The sequence below is a fragment of the Panicum virgatum genome, chromosome 6N (genome assembly GCF_016808335.1).
Source record: "Panicum virgatum strain AP13 chromosome 6N, P.virgatum_v5, whole genome shotgun sequence".
Classification (NCBI taxonomy): domain Eukaryota; kingdom Viridiplantae; phylum Streptophyta; class Magnoliopsida; order Poales; family Poaceae; genus Panicum; species Panicum virgatum.
Genome location: NC_053150.1, coordinates 13,876,663 through 13,898,234, shown reverse-complemented (window position 1 = coordinate 13,898,234; position 21,572 = coordinate 13,876,663). Strand labels below are relative to the sequence as shown.

Here is a 21,572-nt window from a genome sequence, read left to right as displayed (position 1 = left end):
TGCTCTCTGGTACATAGCATGGTGCTTGCACCGGTGCATCAACTTAGCACCACCCGTTCAACCGGTGCAATTTGGGCTTCCTCGTTTGACTCCCTTTTGCGCAGACCAAATGCACTGGTAGTATGGCACCGGTGTATCCGAAGCCAACCGGTTAGACCGGTGCTTTGTCACCGGTGCAACCGGTGCTACTGATTTCTGTAGAACTCATCTCATTCAGCGTTTCTTTGAGTTCTTTTTTCGTGTTTCGCTTTGCTTGGCCTTTTTGCTTCATCCCTGGGATCTACAAATGTTCACTTGACAAACTCATTAGTTCCATTGATTGCATTGTTACTCAATCACCAAAATCACAAAACAATGGCCTAATGGGGCCATGTTCCTTACAACAAGTTAAAAGACAAAAAGAATGAATCCTTAATTAAACCTGTAATTCATCATGATCTGACTGGAGAGTGCTGTACCACTGTCTTATTCTAGATTTTTTTTTGGAGCAGCTGTCTGTAGAACTAGAAATTACCTATTACTTAACAGCTAGCAAGCTTCTCTTCATCTTCAGCGTATAATCCTCTTCTTTTGATTTGATTCCTGGACTTAATACTCTTCTTCCTTCTTTTTTCACTAGTAATAGTTGATGCTCCCAGTGCATCCCTGGTGACACAAGAATGCTTCCTTTTGAGACTCAGAATGACTTTTGAAGATGAGATGAACTCAATGCAAGCTTCCTTCAGCAAATCGCAGTGATACCGGTCAGCTAAAGCCAGCGTTTTTTCCATATTTCTGAAATCAAGTTCTTCACAGAGTATGCTTTGGCATATCAGTTTCAACCTGTCCATGGCATATCTATCTGCAGTCACAAGCAAGTGCCGAATCATTTCACTGCGTTCACCTCTCTCAAGATCATCAAAGGCGGGCAAGGAGTCGGTATAGATGAAGTGCAGAAGGGTCCTGAACACAACAGGGTTTATCCCTTTGATGATCAAGAGCTGCGCCGTCGCCTCCTTCATCGGCCCGCAGAACTCCGCCTCGAACACCGGCGATCGCACGGCGAGCAGGGACTTGTGCGCCCTGAACGTCTGCCGTCTTACCCTGAACGTGACGTCTGCCCCATGGCCTGCTTCCAGCAGCTTGCCGAGATGCTCCCCGATCTCCGATGCTGCAGGCACCTGAATCCAAGGGCGTGATTTGGTGTCAGACACCTGTGGATCTCTAAACACGGTGACGATGCACTCGATGGTGAGGTGATCGTCCTTGAGGTAGGCGGAAGACTCCAAGCTGCTCCGATCCATGAACAGGCTTGTCTGCGGAGCGTACATGCTAAGCTCGCCGGAGCTGAACATCCTCGGCTCCGTCGTGTGCTCCGACGCCGACATCCCGGTGTGCTGGTCGACAAGCCTCAGGTCGCAGGACGCCCGCACATGGGCGCCTTTGCTGCAGAGCTGAAGATAAACTGAGATGCAATCTGGGTTGTCGTAGCTCACTTCGCTGTACCCCTCAGGGACTCGGATGGACTAGTCATGGCCGCCGACGGAGAAGGTATCTGACTCGATGAAATTACCGGCCAAAAAACCAGGAGAGTCGGCCCAACGGGCGCACACATTGGTGCCCCTTAGCACTGACCGGGCTCACATCATAGTTCACCAGTGACCGGCTCCGCACACGAGCATATATGGGCCTCACACACCAGTGACCGGCTCCACACACGAGCACATATGGGCCTCACACCCACGGTCCACCACTAACCGGCTCGACACACGAGCACACACGGGCCTCACACCCACGGGTCCACTGGGCTTCGGGCCTCACACCCACGGGTCCACCGGGCTTCGGGCCTACACCATCCGAGTGTATACGGACACAGGAGATTGCGGACCCATCTTTGATATCAATTGTCGGCCCAAAAACTAGGAGAGTCGGCCCAACAGGCGCACACCCGGAGGAAGCTTGCTACACCACAAAAACTAGCCCAAAAGGTGAAAGACTCCCCCACTTTTATGTTAGTTCAACTCTCCCCCCACAATTAATATGGACTAATCCCAACAGAAATCGTCCGGGCCCTGGCCCATCCCTCTGTGCTTGCTATAGCCGAGGATCTCGAACAGGTGGCTGCCTTCCTCCGCCTCCGGAGCGCACATCGAAACCGTGGTCGGTGTCGTCGTCAGGTGATGCATGCCGAGACGTCGATGGCGACTTAGCTTGACGAGGGTCGAGAGAGGATCAAAGAATGGTGGCGCTCGATCTGGACACCCGCAAGCGCCGCCAAGGCGCCAACCCTAAATTATTCAGATGATGTGGACAAAGAAAATCTGGACGTGTGACCAGGATCACCAGCGAATCAAAGCCCGAGAAACGAGGAGCGTGGGAGATCTTCGGTGCTGCGGAAAAGAAGGAATCGAAGGCCAACACCCAGGCTTTGCTGGACTCTCATACTTTTTCTCCCTTTTGGATACTACGTTAGTTGTGATTGGTGAATGAACTATATTGGGAAAATACAATCCCTACTAAAAAATGATTTATAGCAATATTTCGATTTTTTAAATATAACCCGTTGTTACAAAAGAAGCAGGACTATTGTAACAACCGACTCACCCCTAAAAAAGTATTTTCCGGGGCGGGTCACCTCTTACCCGCCTCTAAAAATACCTGACAAAAAAAGGCGTAGACCACCCTTCCTCCTTCTTCCGACAACCCATTATTTGTTCAGAGAGGTGTTCCCTGAAAATCCATGAAAATGTAAAAGGGGAGAGAGTTTTAAAATCTATGGAAAACAGAGAAAAAGATTTCTTTTTCTATCATTACACACATGCATGATAGATTTTTTCCCAAAATTTAGTGGTACATCATATAGGTTGGGTTTTATTTTTTATTTAGTACTAGTTAAGTTAATTTTTTCCAGTATCTATGCACATATATAAGTATATACCTATGGACATTTAGAGCTCCATTTCTTTTGAGAAAAAAAATTGATTAATTCTTTTCTATCTTTACACACATGCATGACAGAATTTTTTTACAAGATCTGGTGATACAGTAATAGGTTAGATTTGATTTTTTATTCAGTACTAGTTAAATTAACTTTTTTTTCAATATCTACACATAGATAGAAGTATATATTTCTGACCATTTAGGGTTCATTGAGAAAAAAATTGATTTATTTTTTTACCTTTACACACATGCATGATAAATTTTTTCCCAAGATTTAATGGTATAATAACACATTGGATTTTGATTTTTTTTCTATTAGTACTCGTCAAATTAACCTTTTCAATATATTTATAGCCATTTAGGGCTCCATTTCCATAAAGATTGTTTTAATCCATTTAAATTATTTATTACTGTTTAGAGATGGATAGTATATGGATATACAAAGCACGAAGAAAGGACACATATTTTCATGCAGAACTTAATAAATTAATTCAAGCTGTGGAGAATAAGAAGGCACAGTGGATATCTTGCCCATACAAAACCTGCAAGAATCTGAGAGTATTCAATGACACAACTACAATCAGATCGCATGTGTTGGTAGGTGGTTTGTTAAGGACTACATGATACGGACGTATTACGGCGAGAATGCTCCCCCTCCGATGAATAATCCACTCGATGAAATCATACAAGATGAGTAGTTTGACAGGTTGTTTGATGCTTATGATGATTTTGATGGTGGTTGCGGTGATGATGATGGTGTTGGTGGATTCCATGGTGATGGCATCGACGAGGGGCCCATCGATGGTGATAGTACTGACAACAAAATTGATGATGTTGATTTCCTAAGCCAGCTGTTGCTTCACATCGAAGCGGAGCTATTGTTGGTAGTTCCAAGGGGTTAGCAAATTTCGAGACGGTCAAAAAACCAGCAGGGGAAATATGTATACGAGCGATCAAAGGGATGTCCGAAATACATGACCGTGCTTCGTTTCAAACTTGAGATGTTGACTCATACTTGAGATGTTTGACTCTAAAGGCTAAGTATAGTTGGTCAGAAGGTAGTTTCAACAATCTGCTGCATATCTTGGCTTGGTTGTTTCCAAAACCAAATAGACTGTCAGCCAACACATATTGAGAAAAGAAGCTTGTCAGCCCGTTCACGATGGATGGGAAAAGAATTCATGCATGTCCAAAATCATTATATTTTGTATCGTGAGTATACTTTCAAAGACTTGGACAAATGTCCTGTATATTCTGCTAGTTGGTACAAATATAATGTCTGTTACTATGGTGGCAACAATCAAGGTCTAGCCGACGGGAATAAAAGGAAAGGGAAGGGTGTGAGGAATAGTGTCGCCTCTGTTGAGCCAGACACGTTAGGCATTTTTTAGTGAATTTTTTATCTTTTCTATATACATCATGGTAATTTCTTCATAGAGGTGTGTGTATATATACATGTCATGTAGTCCTTCTTTATATATATATATATATATATATATATATATATATATATATATATATATATATATATGGAAAATTCATTTCCACACTTGCTTGTAGCTACTCGCATATGTGTATCTCATGATACATGACGTATATGCTCCAACAAAGAGTATGTACGCGGAGTATGTGTTCATACTAGAATATATATGATGATATATATGTTGGATATGTGACCATACATAGAGTATATGGACATACTTATTTTATATACAAATACTAAGGTATAATCATAGTATATTAAAAAATAGGGCTGCTTTTAATTTTTTTTCATGTATATACCTTTGAAGTATCTTAAAATAAGTATATGAACATACTCAAAGTGATAAATGAGTATGCGGACATACACTTAATGGTATATTGATGATGAGAGTAGCTACACACGAATGTAGAAAAAACTCGTCCATGTATATATATATTAACTTTCTATTTCTTTCTTTTCAAAATAAGGCTTACGGTACTAAACATATAAAGAAGGAGCTCATCTCGCCGACAGAACAAAGAAAATGACTATATGCACACAGGTCTCATGCCACAAGCAACCTTTCAATTTCTATGTACTATGGGTACTACATGTGCGAGCATATGAGGGTGCAAGGAAGATATACTACTAATCCCAAACCGGTAAGGAGCTACTCTATATTAGTGATAGATATGTGTACATTGTTTTTTTACTGTAACTAACACTTGCTTAATTTTTCCATGGATTCAATAATTGCATATTCACCCGAAAATGCACCCGAGCCAGCTCCAGGAGAAACAACTTCTAAATATAGTCGATTGTTTGTGTTGTTTCATTCTGCATGAAGTGGTCAACATGAAAGGCACATGCACAAGAATTAGCAATGGATGGTAAATACCTTGGCCTTCGTGAGTAGGATAATCCAGAGCACCATGCCGACTGTAGTAGCGCTCGTAGGGAATAAGGGAAAACAAATATTTAATGTGTACTTTAATGATGTACTCTATTGATATTTTATTTCTATATGATCTAATTTTGTATGCGTAAGTATTTATATTTATCAAACATATTCCATGTCTCGATTCCAAACTAGCTTTATAGATCAAAATTATCGGGATTCAAAGTTTTAAGAATAGCAGAAAATAGAATAGAAAATTTCAAATTCAAATCTGTGAAATTTTCTTGGCAGACTGGAAAAATATTTTCAGGGCGAGTTACCCACTCACCCGCCCTGGAAATGCAATTTTAGGGGTGGGTCACCTCCGATCCGCCCCTAAAAATTAATTTGTATGGACGGGTGGGGGTGACACGCCTCTACACATCGGTTTTCAGGGGCGGGTGAGGGGGTGACCAGCCCCTACAAATCGGTTTCGAGGGGCGGACGAGGGGGTGATCTGTCGGTGTTTACCGCCAAGCCTGCTCAAGGATACCCTTAGCAGTAGGGTTTGTAGGTAGGGATCGACTGTTCTAGAACTCGATGGTACAAGGAACACAAAGATTTAGACAGGTTCGGGCCGCGAGTTTGCGTAATACCCTATGTCCTGTGTGGTTTGTATTGCCTTAGGTGTTGATAATTGTTTGGAGGGGGTCCCTGTCCGCCCTTATATATCCAGGGGGACAGGGTTACATGGAAAGTCCTAGCCGAGTACAGTTGGAGTCCTACTACAACATAATCGGGTAGTTTCCTTTGTACAGCAGCTAGTTCTATGTCTATTCGGGTAGTTACAAAAGAGGTAAGGTACATCCATGAGCTATCACTTATTCTAGAACATTCTATGTCTATAAGCAGTCCCGCTGTCCCGGGTCTGACAAGCCCCCGAGCTCTTCGTAGCCGAGTCCTGCAGGCGTCGAGTACTTGGCTGGGCGTCTTCGAGTACTTCAAGTAGTCAGAACATCCTTCTTGGTTCTTCTGGTCCTTCCTTCAAATACGTCGAGTAGTCCTTCAAGTACTTCCGTTTGTTTCGAGGCTGTGAGGTGCTCAAGCCCTGAAATCTTGATCATATATGGTACACAAAGTACTCGCGCTCCATATGGAGTAGCCCCCGAGCCTTAGGTTGAATCGCAGAATCAGGCTGAGGGTCACTTCAGACCATTTTCCAAAAAAAATTGAAAAATAGATCTCTGACGCCTATATCCAGCAGCCCCCGAGCCTTAAATCAAAAACCCTTTTGCTGCGAGTAGCCCTCGAGCATAGATTTGGAATTAAGGATTTAAGTCGTGGCATTAGATTTTATCCTTCAGATTATTTGAATGATTCATCAGATCCGGAATCCGAAAGACCTCTTTTTTTGGGTAAAATCCCAGAAAAATGATACAATTGGATCCGCCACACTAATTGCACCCGAAATAATTTCAGGAATAAAACCCAGGATGTACGGATCTTTATTCAGTGCTCACATGAGACGTTACTGTTTGGAGAATATGCATTATTGCTGCTTTGACTGAGTCCATGAATGCTGTCATGAATGCGTCTGTGAAATGTGTACTATTGATTCACGAATTCTCCTTTAGCAAGTCTCCTTGTGGCTATAAAAGGCAGGGGAGAGGCTTTTGTCAGAAGCACCAAAGTGTAGCAACCATGACTTTTTCTTGGTGTTCTTGTTCTCGGCCTCCTGAATTTTACGTAGTTCCTTCCAACAAAAGATGCTAGAAGAGAACTTGTGAGTGATAAGAGAAGTCTTTGCTGCCTCCTCCTGCATCCCTAGAGCTCTCATCGGATCCATGCTGGACATCATGTCCTGGCATCTTCCAATGAGGCAGATTTGGGGTCGTTGCGTTGGGTCTTCTTGTGTCACATCCTTGGGGTTGCCTATTTCTGGGTGCCCAAGAACTGTCATCTTTGGCGGGGAAGCTTGATCTTGCCACAAAGTGTTCAGGGAGAAGGAGAAATTTCTCTGCAAGATGCTACAAGAGGACTTGCGAGGTGATTACTGTAATCTGCCTCCATACTCTTGTAGCTTATCTCCCTGAATACAAATATCTTTATTCATGCAATGGGAATAACAAGTTTGTACTTTGTCACGGCCTTGGGCCGATCTAGCTGCAGCATGCTTCTCAGGAAGCCAAGAAGTGTGCGCGCAGACCCGAGTCGTTTGTAAAGTTATGCAAAAAATACTCGAGTTGTAATGTCGAGTAGTTGTACTGTATCGAGTACTTATCCTTGTTTTGGAATGTAATCCCAGTTAAGGAAAAGAGTGTCAAGTAGTCGACTAGGGATGTGAGTGTTTTCTATTCCAGAATGTAATCTCAGAAAAAGGAATGTCTCTTTTAAATCCCGTTATTTCTGTGATTTGCAACGAACTGTTGGCTTGTTGGGTGTTTTTACCATGTTGCCGCCACCATAATAAAATGAAGTGGTAACTTAGGTTTTACCCCACCAACCGCCACTTGTTTTTACTGCTTCAGATCTGTCTTTTCACTCTCGAGCTCCCAGATCCAAAGATCTTGTTTCCCTTTGCTCCCCACTATCGCCCTAGGATTTCCGCCAGTGTATGCGCGTGAAGCGATCCGTAGATTTCCGGATGGCCCCCAAGAAAGCGACCAAGGGGAAGGGTGTGGCTGCAGAGCCAACCCGTGATGAGGGTTGGAACACAAGTGTTCTCAATCTGACTTAGATTCTCTGGTGTCGCAGGGTCTTTTAGTTCCCAAATCTATTATCCAATAGCGTCCTGCCTTGGGTTCAGATCATCCATATGAAAATACGGGGGAAATCGTTGCTTTCACCTCATACATGGAACGAGGATTGGGGTTTCCTTGCTCTTTTTTCTTTTCTGGACTCCTGCGCTACTACAGGATCCAATTGCATCATCTGACCCCAAATTCCTTTGTTCATATTTCCATCTTCGTGCATTTATGCGAAGCTTTTCTGGGCATCGAGCCCCATTTTGAGCTCTTTTGCTTTCTTTTTCATTTGAAACCGCAGCCCAACAGATTCATCTTAGATATAGTAGGGGCGCGAGTCTCCAACTTAGGCAAAGGAAGGATAGAGTGTATATCCCTTATGACCTTAGTAATAAAGTAATCGAATGGAAACCCAAGTGGTTCTATATCGAGAACCAGTCGAGAAGTTTTCCATCCATTACTCCCAGCCCTCCAATCCAATGGCCCGGGTGGAATAAAAAACTAGTTGACGAGAGTCAAATCTGTGAACTACTCGCGCGGATTGTCATTTTAAGGCAAAATATGTTGACTAGGCAAACAGTCATATTTGACTGGATGAAGCGAAGAATCCAGCCATTGCATGCTCGGGAATCGCTTGGATTCCAGTATCAAGGACCAACTGATCCGTCAAGATACTCGAAGGAAGAGATCTCGGATGATGTAGTTTTTAGTCGAATACAACGACTTCTGAAGATTGTAAATAGAATCACAGTTGTTCCTGGTACATTTTCTGCTGCGAATCCACCAAAGCAGGTACTTGATAAGAGTAGTCGATTCATAGGAATCGAGTACTTTACCATAGTGTAAATCTGATAGGATTTACTTTCTGTAGGAGGACGTGGATCGCTTTAAGAGTAGTCCTTCGCTACCAGGCATTTGTTCACCCTTTTGTTATTCTAATTTCCTCAATCTGTTAATCAAATCTTGGTATGCTCATATGAGATTTCGTATAAACAGTACTGATATCCAGACTTGGTTGTATAGATGAGGCAACGTCTGGGGAAATGAGTGATGGGGAGCACAGCCCCACTCCAAGTGCTGATGCCCAAACCAAGCGCCCAAGGAGTACTCGGTCAGCGGCGAGAAAGCATAGCAGCTCTTCCCATCCCACTAGCGACAGGTAAGTAGCTAGTTATTTTGCAATCGAGTACTTTCTAGTTGTCGATATGCAAGTTTTGATTTGTGTTTTTGCTTTTCTCAGTCCGGCGGCTAAGGTACCACGGACCTCAGCATCTGGGGATGATGCTGCGGTGGGACAAACTGTCCCCTCCACCACAGTGGACCCATCAAGTGGGATCGGGGCCACTCATTCAGCGAGTAGTTCCGATATAAATAAGACCGTCGATGCGGGTAAGCTAGCCATGATTGCAAAGCCTGCCCGCAAATTTGGCATCAAGGGGTTTGCCCTAATAAGAGCTCCTGCGTAAGTTCTTTAGAACTTGTATGTGTAGGATCTATTTTGAATCTAGTAGTTTGTAACTACTTTGTCTTTATAGAGATGCAGTCCTGGGAGAGGAGGTGGGGGCTGAGAGCCACTTGGATTCTCAGCCGGGGCTGGAGAAGCCCCCGAGTACTCCTGAGATGAGTACTCATGATTCAGAGGTAATGGCCAATAGTATGCTTCAGGATTCTCCATTGCCCAATCCTGAGAGGGCCAATGAGGAGATCCCGGAGGATGGTGGAAGCCGCAAGCTTCCAGGAGAAGGAGAAGGCGAGAAGCTTCCTGAGGGAGGCGGTGATAAACAGCCTGCGGAGACCCCTACAAGTAAGCTTGTAGTGCCTTGTAGAAAGGTATCCTTCTGTTTGCTCTTAGTGTGGTTAAGTAGCATGTTCTTCCTTTAGATTCCCAAATCACGGGGAATACTGTAGGAAGGATTGAAGAAGTGCCCAAGAAGACTGTTGTTGTGGCGAGTACTTCCCCAGTCATATCGGGAAGTGACTTGCCAAGAGAGAAGGTGGAGCTAGCTTTCAAGCTGCTGGAGGTAAGTAGTCGAATGCTTCGAGTACTTTTAGAGTAGATCGAGTAGTGTACTGATCTTTTTGTTTTGCAGGAGGCACTGGGATGAAAGGGTGTCCAGTCGCCAGATGAGACAGAGCTGAATGCTCTCAAGGAGAGGGTAAAGACGCTCTCATCTGAGAAGACTGCTCTTGAAGGGAAGCTGAAAAAGCTTTTCCAATTTAAGAAAGATTAGTCTTTAGCATTTGATATGCACTCGACTAGTAGATCTGCTTAGTGTTTATAAGATTTTCTCTCTATCGAGTACGCAGCTTGTGCCAAATCTTTAGAGATTCAGGAAAGCTTGGTACTGGATTTAAAGATTCTTATGTACCGAAACGTAGATGAAATAGAGAAGCTTAAGAAGATCAAGGAGGACCCTGACCGTGAGGCAGCGACGGTGCTGTAACAGCTCAAGACTTTGTCAGAGTCTCGAGACTCGATGCAGCGTGAGCTCGTCGATCTGAAAGAAGTCAAAGATGCCGCCCTGGAGGTAGTTGAGGCCATGTTTATCCCAGTTAGAGATGGAGATGAACCGTTCACACTGGCAGGGAGGCTTCGCAAAGTTTCCGGAGCTTTTGAGAGGTTTGTTTCAACCATCACCCGCCAGTACGTGGGTCACATACTTGGGTTGATGAAATCTTATTGGCCAACCACTCGTCTAAATGCTCTTGGACGAGGAGCCAAGGCTGATTGTACTGATGATCAGTTCCGTTAGTATTTGGCAGAAACTTCTAGGGTGGCTGATCAGATTGTAGAAGCCTTGAGCAGAGCAAAGTCTCCTTAAGCTTTTCTAGTATTTGGCATGTGAGTAAGAAGTACTTTGAACAAATGCTGGATGTTTGTGTAAAGTCAAGTACTTATTAGGATTGTGGAATCCCTTAATGTGTCGAGTAGTTGTACTCGTCGGTCCTGAGTGTAGGCAGCATTGGGCCCACTCAATCATAATAGTAGATACGATGCATTGTATCTGTGGGTGCCTTGGGAGGCAACATATTCTCGAATCAAATCGAGTTTGTATGGTTTTGAATCATAACCATAGTGCTGACCGGTTAGGATTGAATCCCGCGGGATTAACCAAGTGGGAATAGCACTTAAAGGTGTGAGAAGCCGTAGCTTAGTATGAATTTCCTTTTTGAAGGAAAAATTTTCAATTAGCACGTGGCTAATATGAACTTTGTTGTCCAATCGGGGGGAGAACTCTTATTGAGTATTTTAGGAGGTATAATAAGTTTCTTGATAAATAAGAAGACAGGCAGCTCTCGACAACTACTTAGAGTACTAAGGGAAAACAGGAGTTCTTTTTGTATCTCAAGCAAGCGAGTAGTACCCGTCAAGTACTCGAGGCAAAAAGATTTTGTAATGGGGATTCATAGTAAACCAAGCAAGCGGGAAACTTGTGTCAACTTATTTTAGAGTATCAAGGGCTTATCTATATTCTTTGAGGTGTTTTTGTAGTTGACCATTTAGGATAGACCTTGTTTGGTTACCCAGATAGTATGCAGCTGTTTACGAAAATGGCCCGAACTACTCTATCGTATCGAGTAGTATGTCATATTAATGGACTGGATTGATTTCTAGAATAGGACTGTTAGGATTGAACTCCGTCGAGTTAACCAAGATGTGAATATTCTAGAAACATCCCAAACTTACTTGAACAGAGCGAGTAAGGTGTCCTACCTGAGGACTGGAGTAACTCTAAGGCAAGTCTGTTAGCTACTAACCCCGTCGGATTGTCCAAGATGAAGGTGCCGAAAGAGTATCCAAGACCTACTCGAGCCAGCGAGTAGGGTGTCCTTTAACCAAGGACTGGAGTAATTCGTAAGACAGAACTGTTAGGTATGAAACCCGTCGGGATGCCCAAGACGTAAATATCGAAGGGATATCCAAAACTTACTCGAGCAAGGCGAGTAAGGTGTCCTTTAACCGAGGACTGGAGTAATCCTTAAGACAGAACTGTTAGGTACGAACTCCGTCGGGTTGCCCAAGACGTAAATGTCAGAAAGATATCCAAAACTTACTCGAGCAAGGCGAGTAAGGTGCCCTTTAACCAAGGACTGGAGTAATCCTTAAGACAGAACTGTTAGGTACGAACCTTGTCGGGTTGCCCAAGACGTAAATGTCAGAAAGATATCCAAAACTTACTCGAGCAAGGCGAGTAATGTGTCCTTTAACCAAGGACTGGAGTAACTCTTAGGGCAAGTCTGTTAGGTACTAGCCCCGTCGGGTTGCCCAAGATAAATGTGCCGAAAGAGTCTCCAAGACCTACTCGAGTAGGGTGAGTAGGGTGTCCTACCGGAGGACTAGAGTGTCTTTTAGGACAGAACTGTTAGGTACGAACCCCGTCGGGTTGCCCAAGACGTAAATGTCAAAAAAGCACTCGAGTGAGAACCATAAAAACTACTCGATAGCTGCTCTAATACTGAGCAAGACTTTCGAGGTGGGGTATTGGTCGTGTGAGCGAGAGCCAAGTAGTCGATATAGGAGAAATCAACTTTATTTGGATTTGTCGAAATTAAAATAACTGTAAAGTGACAGACTCTGACTCTTAAGACCTACCCCTTATACGTTGGACGTGAGCAATGGTTTACGTAACTGAATAAAACTTATTCGAAGATAGTACTAGTCGATATGGGGGTCGACTAGATTTGGGGTAGAGCTAGTCCATGTAGAGGTCAACTAGATTTATTGGTGGGGTCTCCTTCAGGAGAGGTGCCCCAAGGGCCTTGCGGAGTGAGTCACACTTGAAGATCGTGTGAGAACTCTTTGGGTGGATAAAGCACTTGTGTAACAGTACTTTGTTGATCCTGTTTCCACTCTAAGACGATTCAGCTTGATGCTGGGTGCGTGGTTTACCCTAAGGACGGGTACTGGTGGTTGCCGGCTTGTACTTCTTGAAAGATGCGGAAGCCTTTGGCGGGATGCGGTAGTTGGAAGAAGGGTTGCATGCCTCGACTTCCTCCCGTTCCTTTCTTCTTGAGATGATGAGGTTGTGCGTATCGCGCCCAACGTTGATCACACTGCGGAGGTCGCAGTTGGAGTAGTTGTAGTTGTCGCCTTGTTATTCTGGTAGGGTGTTAGCGAGGCGCTGACGCCTGAACACCCTATTCTGGTTGAGCTGGTGATGACGTTCAAAGAGTTCTTCTACTGGATGCTGCTCGTCCAGTTGGACAGTGACGGTCACTGCTGGAGGAGGAGGAGCAGGTAGATCCTTCTTGGTAGTGACTTGGGCTTCTGTGATTGTAGGAGGAGTAGATTCCATGTTGTCGGAAAGGTACTCATTGAAATCATCAGAATTGTAGTCGCCAAGGTTGAGACGCTCCGTGGGATCGCCCTCAGGTTCTTCGGCGATACGAACCATGAGGATTTCACGACAGAGGTCTTGAACTTCTTGGTCTTGTTTGCTTGAGGACGGGTCTAAAGGAGTGCTCTATTGGTAGAGCAGATCCTCTAGCTGTGAGGCAGAAGCGTTGGGATCTTGTGCCTTCCTGAGGTGCACCGTCCGTCCTTGCGGCGTTGCATATTTAATCAGGTTAGGGAGGGAGTCCTAATTGGACTTGAGGTTCTTAGCCGAGTTGGACTCTACTGGATTAGGTCGTCTACTATACTAGATTAGGTCGTTTAGTTGTTCCTCCGGATCGGAGGAGTACTCGGATTCGGAGTCGGTTAGCCCACCGATTTTTGAGTATGTATGCTTTGGATGAGCGAGGAGCGGTATGTCCATCTCTACACGGATGGCGTTCTCGTTCATCCAGTGTCGCCATGATTGAGTAGGAGTTAGCCCCTTAGGCTCCTTAATCCAGGGTTTGTCATAGATTGAGTCGCTGGATTGTTCTAGGCCCTTGGGTTTTCCTTTTTTAAGCTTGGCTAGTTTCCAAAGAGTGTCAGCATGCTCGGTTGGTTTGGCCATAGCGTCCATGAACAGCTCGACGTTGTCTGACCACTCTTCAAGATCGTCCAATGGTTCAAAGTTCTCGAGACCGTTCATGAAGCGATCAAAGTCCTGATCGAACTTGGGCTCGACTGGTTTCGGAGTCCGAGTGTGAGCAGGTTTCGGTGAAGGGCTCTGATGTATCCCGGAGATAGACGGTCCCATCCGAACAAGCCAGGGGTTTGTCTCACCATCTCCCCCGCAGATTCCTGCTCCCGATTTCTGCTCTTTGTTTTGCAGAATGCTTTCAGCCACCTTAATGCAGTTGGCAAGCTTCGGATTTACCCGATCGACCCCTGAGAGCATATCGCCCGACCTCTTCGGTGGAGGGTTTAGTGCTTTAGGGTTCTGCTGTAGCACAGATGGGCTGAGAGCGGTTTCTGCAAGTTTGATGCAGCCCTTTATCGATCATGAAACTTGATCCACTCCGGTGAGTAGTTCTGAGTTTTTGATCTTAGGGCATTTGATTGTCTTCAGATGAGCTAGGTATTTTCCAAGAGTTTTGGAAAAATAAGGCTTTTCGGAATCAGAATTTGTGTCAAACTTGACCAAACCAAGAGTTCGGTTTTGAGTTGTCACGTTTCCTGGGTTGTCCGAATCGAGTTCGGGTGGAACTCTTTTCTCGTCGATATCCGCGGACTCGCGGATGTCGGCGAGTTGGGAGTGGGTTTTCGATTTAGACGAGTTAGGCGTGACGAGGTGGCTGGAAAAGCCTCCCGTTCCATCAGCCGTACAAGCCCAGGAACCGAAAACGAAAGTCGTGCCTTCTGGCACGATGTTGGCATTGCTGGATCCGGCCATCGAATTCATTGGTGAACTCACCGAATCTCCTACCTAGCGTGCCAGCTGTCGGTGTTTACCGCCAAGCCTGCTCAGGGATACCCTTAGCAGTAGGGTTTGTAGGTAGGGATCGACTACTCTAGAACTCGATGGTACAAGGAACACAAAGATTTAGACAGGTTTGGGCCGCGAGTTTGCGTAATACCCTACGTCCTGTGTGGTTTGTATTGCCTTAGGTGTTGATAATTGTTTGGAGGGGGTCCCTGCCCGCCCTTATATATCCGGGGGGACATGGTTACATGGAAAGTTCTAGCCGAGTACAGTTGGAGTCCTACTACAATACAATCGGGTAGTTTCCTTTGTACTGCAGCTAGTTCTATGCCTATTCGGGTAGTTACAAAAGAGGTAAGGTACATCCATGAGCTATCCCTTGCTCTAGAACATTATATGTCTATAAACAGTACCGCTGTCCCGGGTCTGACAAATTGGTTTCTAAGGGTGGGCGAAGGGGTGACCCGGCCCTACAAATTGGTTTCATGGGTTTCTAGGGCCGGGCGCATTACACGTCGAAAAATGTATTTGTAGCTGCGAAAACTAGTGGTTATCGCGTCTGCCCTAAAAATATGTTTTTACCTGTCCCTAAAAACGGTTTTCGTAATAGTGTGTAAAATGGTATTAATATAATGTGCTCCTGTATTTGTAGTATAATTTGAACTCTATATTAGTAGTTATTTATATTAATTTCCATCCATAAAGTTGAACACTAAAAAATAACAAACATCTTGCTAGCAGTTAGCCCCTATATTTAAGGGCACGCAAAGGGATGAAACACAAGTAGGTAAGAGAGGGGTGACAATTCTAACTAGGTAACTATTCTTAGCACTCAACTCCGGGATAACGGAAGTGGACTGCTCAATTTCTGATAAAACTTTGGCAATGTTTAATTCCAAATTTCACACACAGATCCTGCTATTCAGTTAATCAAATTATTATTTCTATTCCTCTATTTTGCTCATAAACCCGAAACAGTATACATACCGGTAGATTTCTGCTTGCCATTTGTAAGGAACACGGCCCCATTAAGCCAATTGTTTGTGATTTTGGTGATTGAATGATAACATAATCAATGGAACTAACAAGTCTGTGAGATTATAATTATAGATTTTTAGATCCCATGGATATAATCCAACATATTCAATTCACCATCGAGACGTCACCGTCGAGGCACCAAGTCCAATCCACCGTCAAAATGCCAAGTCCAAACCACCATTGAGACGACAAAGCATAATGAAAAAATAGAGAGTGGGACAAAGGGATCTAAAGTCAGCTGCACCGGTTTAAACAACGACTCAGCACCGGTTAAACCGGCAGGCATCCGATAGACTGATGAGTGGGCATCGGTGTAATTGGACGTGCAATGCTGAGCCAAGTAAGGAAAACTCAGTAGCACCGGTTGAACCGATGGTACAACAAGAAGCGTCGATGCATTCACCTAGTCATTGCTTAGAGAGCATGTCAAATGCGCAAGAGCCAAGTCTTCAGTACCGGTTGAACCGACGGTCAAGAACATGCGTCGGTGTATTGACCTTGGTATTGTTTAGAGAGCTTGCAATGGCGCAGAGGAGAAGTTGTTCAAGACCGGTTGAATCGACGCACGTCAGAACAATGCGTTGGTTAAACCGATGGTCGAGCAGACATCTGTACGGCTACCTCAGAGCTCAGAGAGACCGGTTGAACCGACGGTTGAGCACCAGAAGAACAGAAGCCTACGCAGAAAAATGCCCAACGGTTACAAACGGCAACTTCAAGTTTGTGGGCTATATATATGGCGTCCCCGGCCATTTGAAGCTTGCTGGAGTTGCTAGAAGTCATACCCACACCCAAGAACACCTCCAAGCCATCAAAGAGCTTAGTAATCAAATCTTTAGTCCTTAGTACATCTTTGAGAGTGTTAGTGCTAGGCTAGCTCTTAAGTGAGTGAGAGAGTAAGGTGTTGCTGCATTGTACATGGTTCTAAAGTGAACCAAACATTGTATCGCAGTGCACCGGCCCCTTGGAGCAATGGTGTCTCGCCGGCATGTCAACGACCCTCCGGCTTGTTGTGGAGTGGCGTCGACAACCTTATGCGGGGGACGTGGAGACCCCCATCCTTCATGGGCAAGTTCCTTAGTGGAAACCGGGATCAAGGTGACCGTGATTGTATTTACGGAAGAGACTTGATTGCCGGGAAGCAATACTCTTCGTGAGTACTTCAACAACGTAGATGTAGGTGTGCTTTCGTGGCTAACCGAACCACGGAATAAATCCTCGTGTCGAGAGTTTGCTTCCTCTCATCCTATCTTTATGTTTCCGCATTTCATATTGCAACTTGTGTGCCTTTACTTTTACAGAGTAGTATCTTAATATAGGATTGGCTATAGGTTACTAAATTGTTTTGGGATGAGGATTTCTCATTAGTCTAACCATAGTTTCACATTTAGATAGCAAGTTTTAGTTTAAATTTATGTGCAAATAGTTTGAGCTTTAGGTTAAGGTTTTTAAGTTGCCTAATTCACTCCCTCCCTCTCTTAGTCTAGAGCACCCGATCACTTTCACCATTATAGCTTATTCCCTCCACCATAAAATATAAGGTGTTTTAGTTTGCCGTAAGTCAAACTGTTTTAAGTTTCACCAAGCTTTTAGAAAAGAGTGAGAATATTTTATTTGACAAATGAGAATAATTAGATCCATTATAAAATATATTATCTTTTTTTATAATTTCATATGTAAATCTGGAATTCAGATGCTGGAAAGCTCATTTCCTACTACTATCTGAAAAATCTGAATGACGTCCCACAAATAATTTCAGGGATCTACAACTGCCTTGCTTCTATACAAATATTTATTTTTCAGAAATTATTTGAGGCCGCGGCCGCATATAGGTCCAGCGGTGATCATGGCTTAGCAGATGAAATATGGTTATTTTTAAAGGGAAGAGCAGGTACGATAATTTGATAGCTAGAAGATTGATCCCTAGTTCTGTTCCTAAAATTCTGGAACATATTACCCTTGACTTTGGTACTTTTTGCATGACTTTGTCCAAATTATGTTTGTATAATTCTATCAAAACTAGTTTTCTTGATAACGTTGCAAGTATCATAACATCTAAGGTTTTCAAACGAGCAGATACATTAGGAGTATTGTACCCATGCTTATATAGTATATCCATTTGCTTTATTTTTCTTCTTTCCACCATACAGGATCATCTTCAATGAATGCCGTGGTTTATTTTGGATCAAGGTTCACCAGAAGTTTTGAAAGAGCTGGAACACAGGGGAATTAAGTCCTGCTTCACAAATGGACATCATAAGGTATTTGATATAACACACTGCTACAAAATCTCTCATTAGTACCGGTTTCCCGACCGGTACCGGTCAGCTGGCCCGGTACTAAACGGCCTGTTTAGTACCGGTTGGTACACCAACCGGTACTAAACAGCTGGCCACGCCAGCAGCTAGGCCGAGCAGTTTAGTACCGGTTGGTAATACCAACCGGTGCTAAATGATTTTTTTTCTTCTTGATGCTTTATATTTGTTCTCTTTTCATTTCAATTTCAAGTAATTAGTATTAGTAGTCGTACTCGCAGCGGTTTGTGTATTCGTACTCGTACTCGTATCTAGAATTTGTATTTGTATATGGAGCAAAGCAAATAAAAAAATTATATACATACATGGATAAAAGAAATTATATACATACATGGATAAAAGACAATAATATTTACAAGTATGAATTCTCATAAGTTTTTTCCGACAAATTCTTCAATAATTCTAATCATCTGCATCGTCATCGTCACCGGCATCCTTCTTGCGGCGTTTGTTGACTTTATCCGCTCGAGCCACACTTATCATTGGATCGGAATGAAATTCACCATTTGGATTTATCACCTCATCCAACAGGAATCCACAAAGTGCTTCTTGAATTGCCCTAATTCTTTCCGGTTCGATGAGGTCCTCTTTCATTCTCCAAATCTGTCAACAATAAATAAACACCAATAGTTTAATTTAGTGCCTGCATGGAATTAAATAAAAGAAATTGTTACTAATATTATACGTACTTCGAAGTTTTCTTGGGTCACCCTCTTGGTTTCTCTGCAAAAAAAGTGCATGTGCTCACATACGTAGTATCCGCAGAGGTTGGTTCCTTGGTTCTGTCTCAAACACTATATACATATATACATGTTATGAAATATTCATGCTGTTTGAATAAATGAAAGTAGATGTGCGATATTCGTACCGGCTTGTCATGGTTGAATTCAAGCTCAGTCGGTGCTGACGCGACTCCTAATTGTGTTTTGAGGAACCGAGACCATGCCCTTTGCAAGTGGTCTATGAGATTTTGATATAATTCTGGTGGCTTCCTCAAGGAGTCCCACACAGTAACTCGTGACTGATCGATTTCGATCACAAGTAGGATCCAGTGGAAACTGGTGATACATACATATGGATACAAGAAATGTTAGATATATACACTTATTGGCTAGTTGAAGTGACTCAAAAAGTGAAAGGACTCACTTGAAGTTGTACGGCAACAGAATGAATGTGCGATCGTGCTGCCCTTCCAAGGACATGACTAAATTACTCTCTGTCCGATTAGGAAATTGGCGTACACACTCCTCATATATAACATTCGGATCTATGAAGCCAACGTTGTAAATCCCGCTCTTCCGGCATTCTTGCATTTTCATCCTGCACGATTACAAATAAAAGGAGAGAATGAGAAATCTAAACGACTTAGTAGAGCTAGAGTATACAATTGACAGAAAACACTTACATAGACCATACACTGACGAGGGACTTGTCTAGGGCGTCTTGATTGAATAGAAAACAAAACTGGTCAAAATCAATCCAAATGTCATCCATTCCCCGAGAGAAATGGGTATGTTTAATTCGAGCAACTAGCATTATATACCCCTCTGCACATGCTTTCAAGTACCACTGATGTAACTCATGCATTCTTGTTGGTAGGGTGTCAATTAACTCTGGCCACATCAGAGGTTCCCCCAGTACAAATGGTTTTTTTCCTGCCCCTTGGTGAAGCGGGATTTTTTCCAGACCTATGAGCTGAGCTTTTGTGAGGTTCGTTTCCTTGACAAACTCAGCAGTAGCTTCATTCTCTTTTGAAAGCACTACTAGAGGGGGTACGCTTTGTTTGGGTTGTTCGCCGAGCTGGGGGACTTGGTTGTACCTCCGATTACTCTTCTTCTCCCATGATTTTGTAATCGAGCGGTCGTAGTCCGACATCAGTGGAGCCTTTGGTTGGTACATCATGGATAGATAGAATTTCTTCGCTGCTAGATCCACTGGTTCCTTTGGCGGAGGCTTCTTTGGCTTCAACTGCTTGCACACGTCTTCTTGCACCCAAGCAGTCAATTCCTCTGGAGTCATTTCGTAACCTGACTTCTCTAACGCGGGCTTCTCTTTCTTCTTTCGTGCTTGGGTCTTCTTCGGCCTTGGAGGTGGTGGTGGCAGCACCCAAGCAGATTTCTTCTTCTTTGCGGGGGGAGGAGATGGCAGAGGCGGAATAACACTGGGCTCCCCGGAAGCGGCCGGTGATGGCGATGGACTAACGCTGGGGTCCTGGGCAGCGGCCTGTGATGGTGGATCCAAACTTGGCCTCGGAGACCTTTGAGCAGCTGGCGGTGACCTCGGAGACGGGCTAGGATCCCTTCCTGCAATTCTTATGTACTGTTTCTTCCAACAGATCCAAGTGTGGAGGGCCTGTCCTAACTCCTCTTCTCCATAGCCTCCAGGGATCTCCAGGTCGAGGTCTTCCCATCCATTCTCGATACGGTCAACCATGACTCTAACATATCCTTCTGGGATCGCCATGCCATGGATTGTCCTGCCTTGAACGGGGACTTCAGCAACCCCGTGAGCGACTACTTTCAGTTTTTTCCTGAGCTGATATAGAAGTTCACAGGGGGTCCTCACGGTGATGTCGTCCACGGGGTAATGTTCCGCAACCGCTTCCTCTCGATCTGCGGCTGGGTATTCCGTTGAATCGACGCTGCTACGACGCTGCGAGCCGATGGGGCTAGTCTCCAGCTGAGCCGTTGATCTGGCTTCTGGTGGCTGCTGTTGGCTAGCTGTAAGTGCACCTTCGATCGAAGCAACCTGTTCTTCTAGGGCAGGCACCTTCTCTGCTACTTCAGCCTTTTTTCTCTGCCGTCTTCGATACGTCTCTATGTCGCCACTGAATCCATGCTTCCATGGAACTATGCCCATGCCTCGCACACGTCCTGTGTGTTCCGGTGTGCCAAGAGCGTACGTCAGCTCGTCTTTCTCTCTGTCTGACTTGAAGCTGCCTTCGGACACGGCCTTTAGTGCCACTTCGAGCTTGTCGGCCACTTCCCTTATGGCATCGCTAGTGACGAACGACCCATCTTCCATATTCAATGAGCCTCCATGAGCGTAGAAGTAATGTTTTGCTCGCAATGGCCAGTTGAAAGTCGCCGGTACGATTCCTCTGGCAACGAGATCATCTTCCATCTTCTGCCATTTCGGAATCGCCGACTCATATCCTCCTTGCCCAAGATGATGGAAGTGCTACTTTTTGCTCGCATTCTCCTTGGCTTGGACTGTCTTCTTCTCGCTATCCTCGGACGACTTGTACTGCACGAATGCCTCCCAATAAGGACGTTGATTCTTGAAGTTTTTCTCAAAGTCCGGCGTGAGTCCCTTTCTAACATAATCTTTGTTCAAATTTTTCTTGAATGTCTGAAAAGCAATAGCCATCTTCTTCATGACCCAATCCTTAAACAACTGTTATTTGTCCTCCGGAAAGGT

At 44.3% G+C, this 21,572-nt stretch overlaps 1 protein-coding gene across 1 annotated transcript; it reads right to left on the bottom strand.

Moving 5' to 3' along the window:
* Nucleotides 1-521: 521 nt before the first annotated feature.
* Nucleotides 522-21,011, bottom strand: LOC120677936 (BTB/POZ and MATH domain-containing protein 2-like). Its single transcript, XM_039959121.1, has 2 exons — nucleotides 20,515-21,011; nucleotides 522-1,425 (listed from the first exon to the last, which is right to left on the bottom strand). The coding sequence occupies exons 1-2, from the start codon at nucleotides 21,009-21,011 to the stop codon at nucleotides 522-524; spliced, it is 1,401 nt and encodes a 466-aa protein (XP_039815055.1).
* Nucleotides 21,012-21,572: the final 561 nt, after the last annotated feature.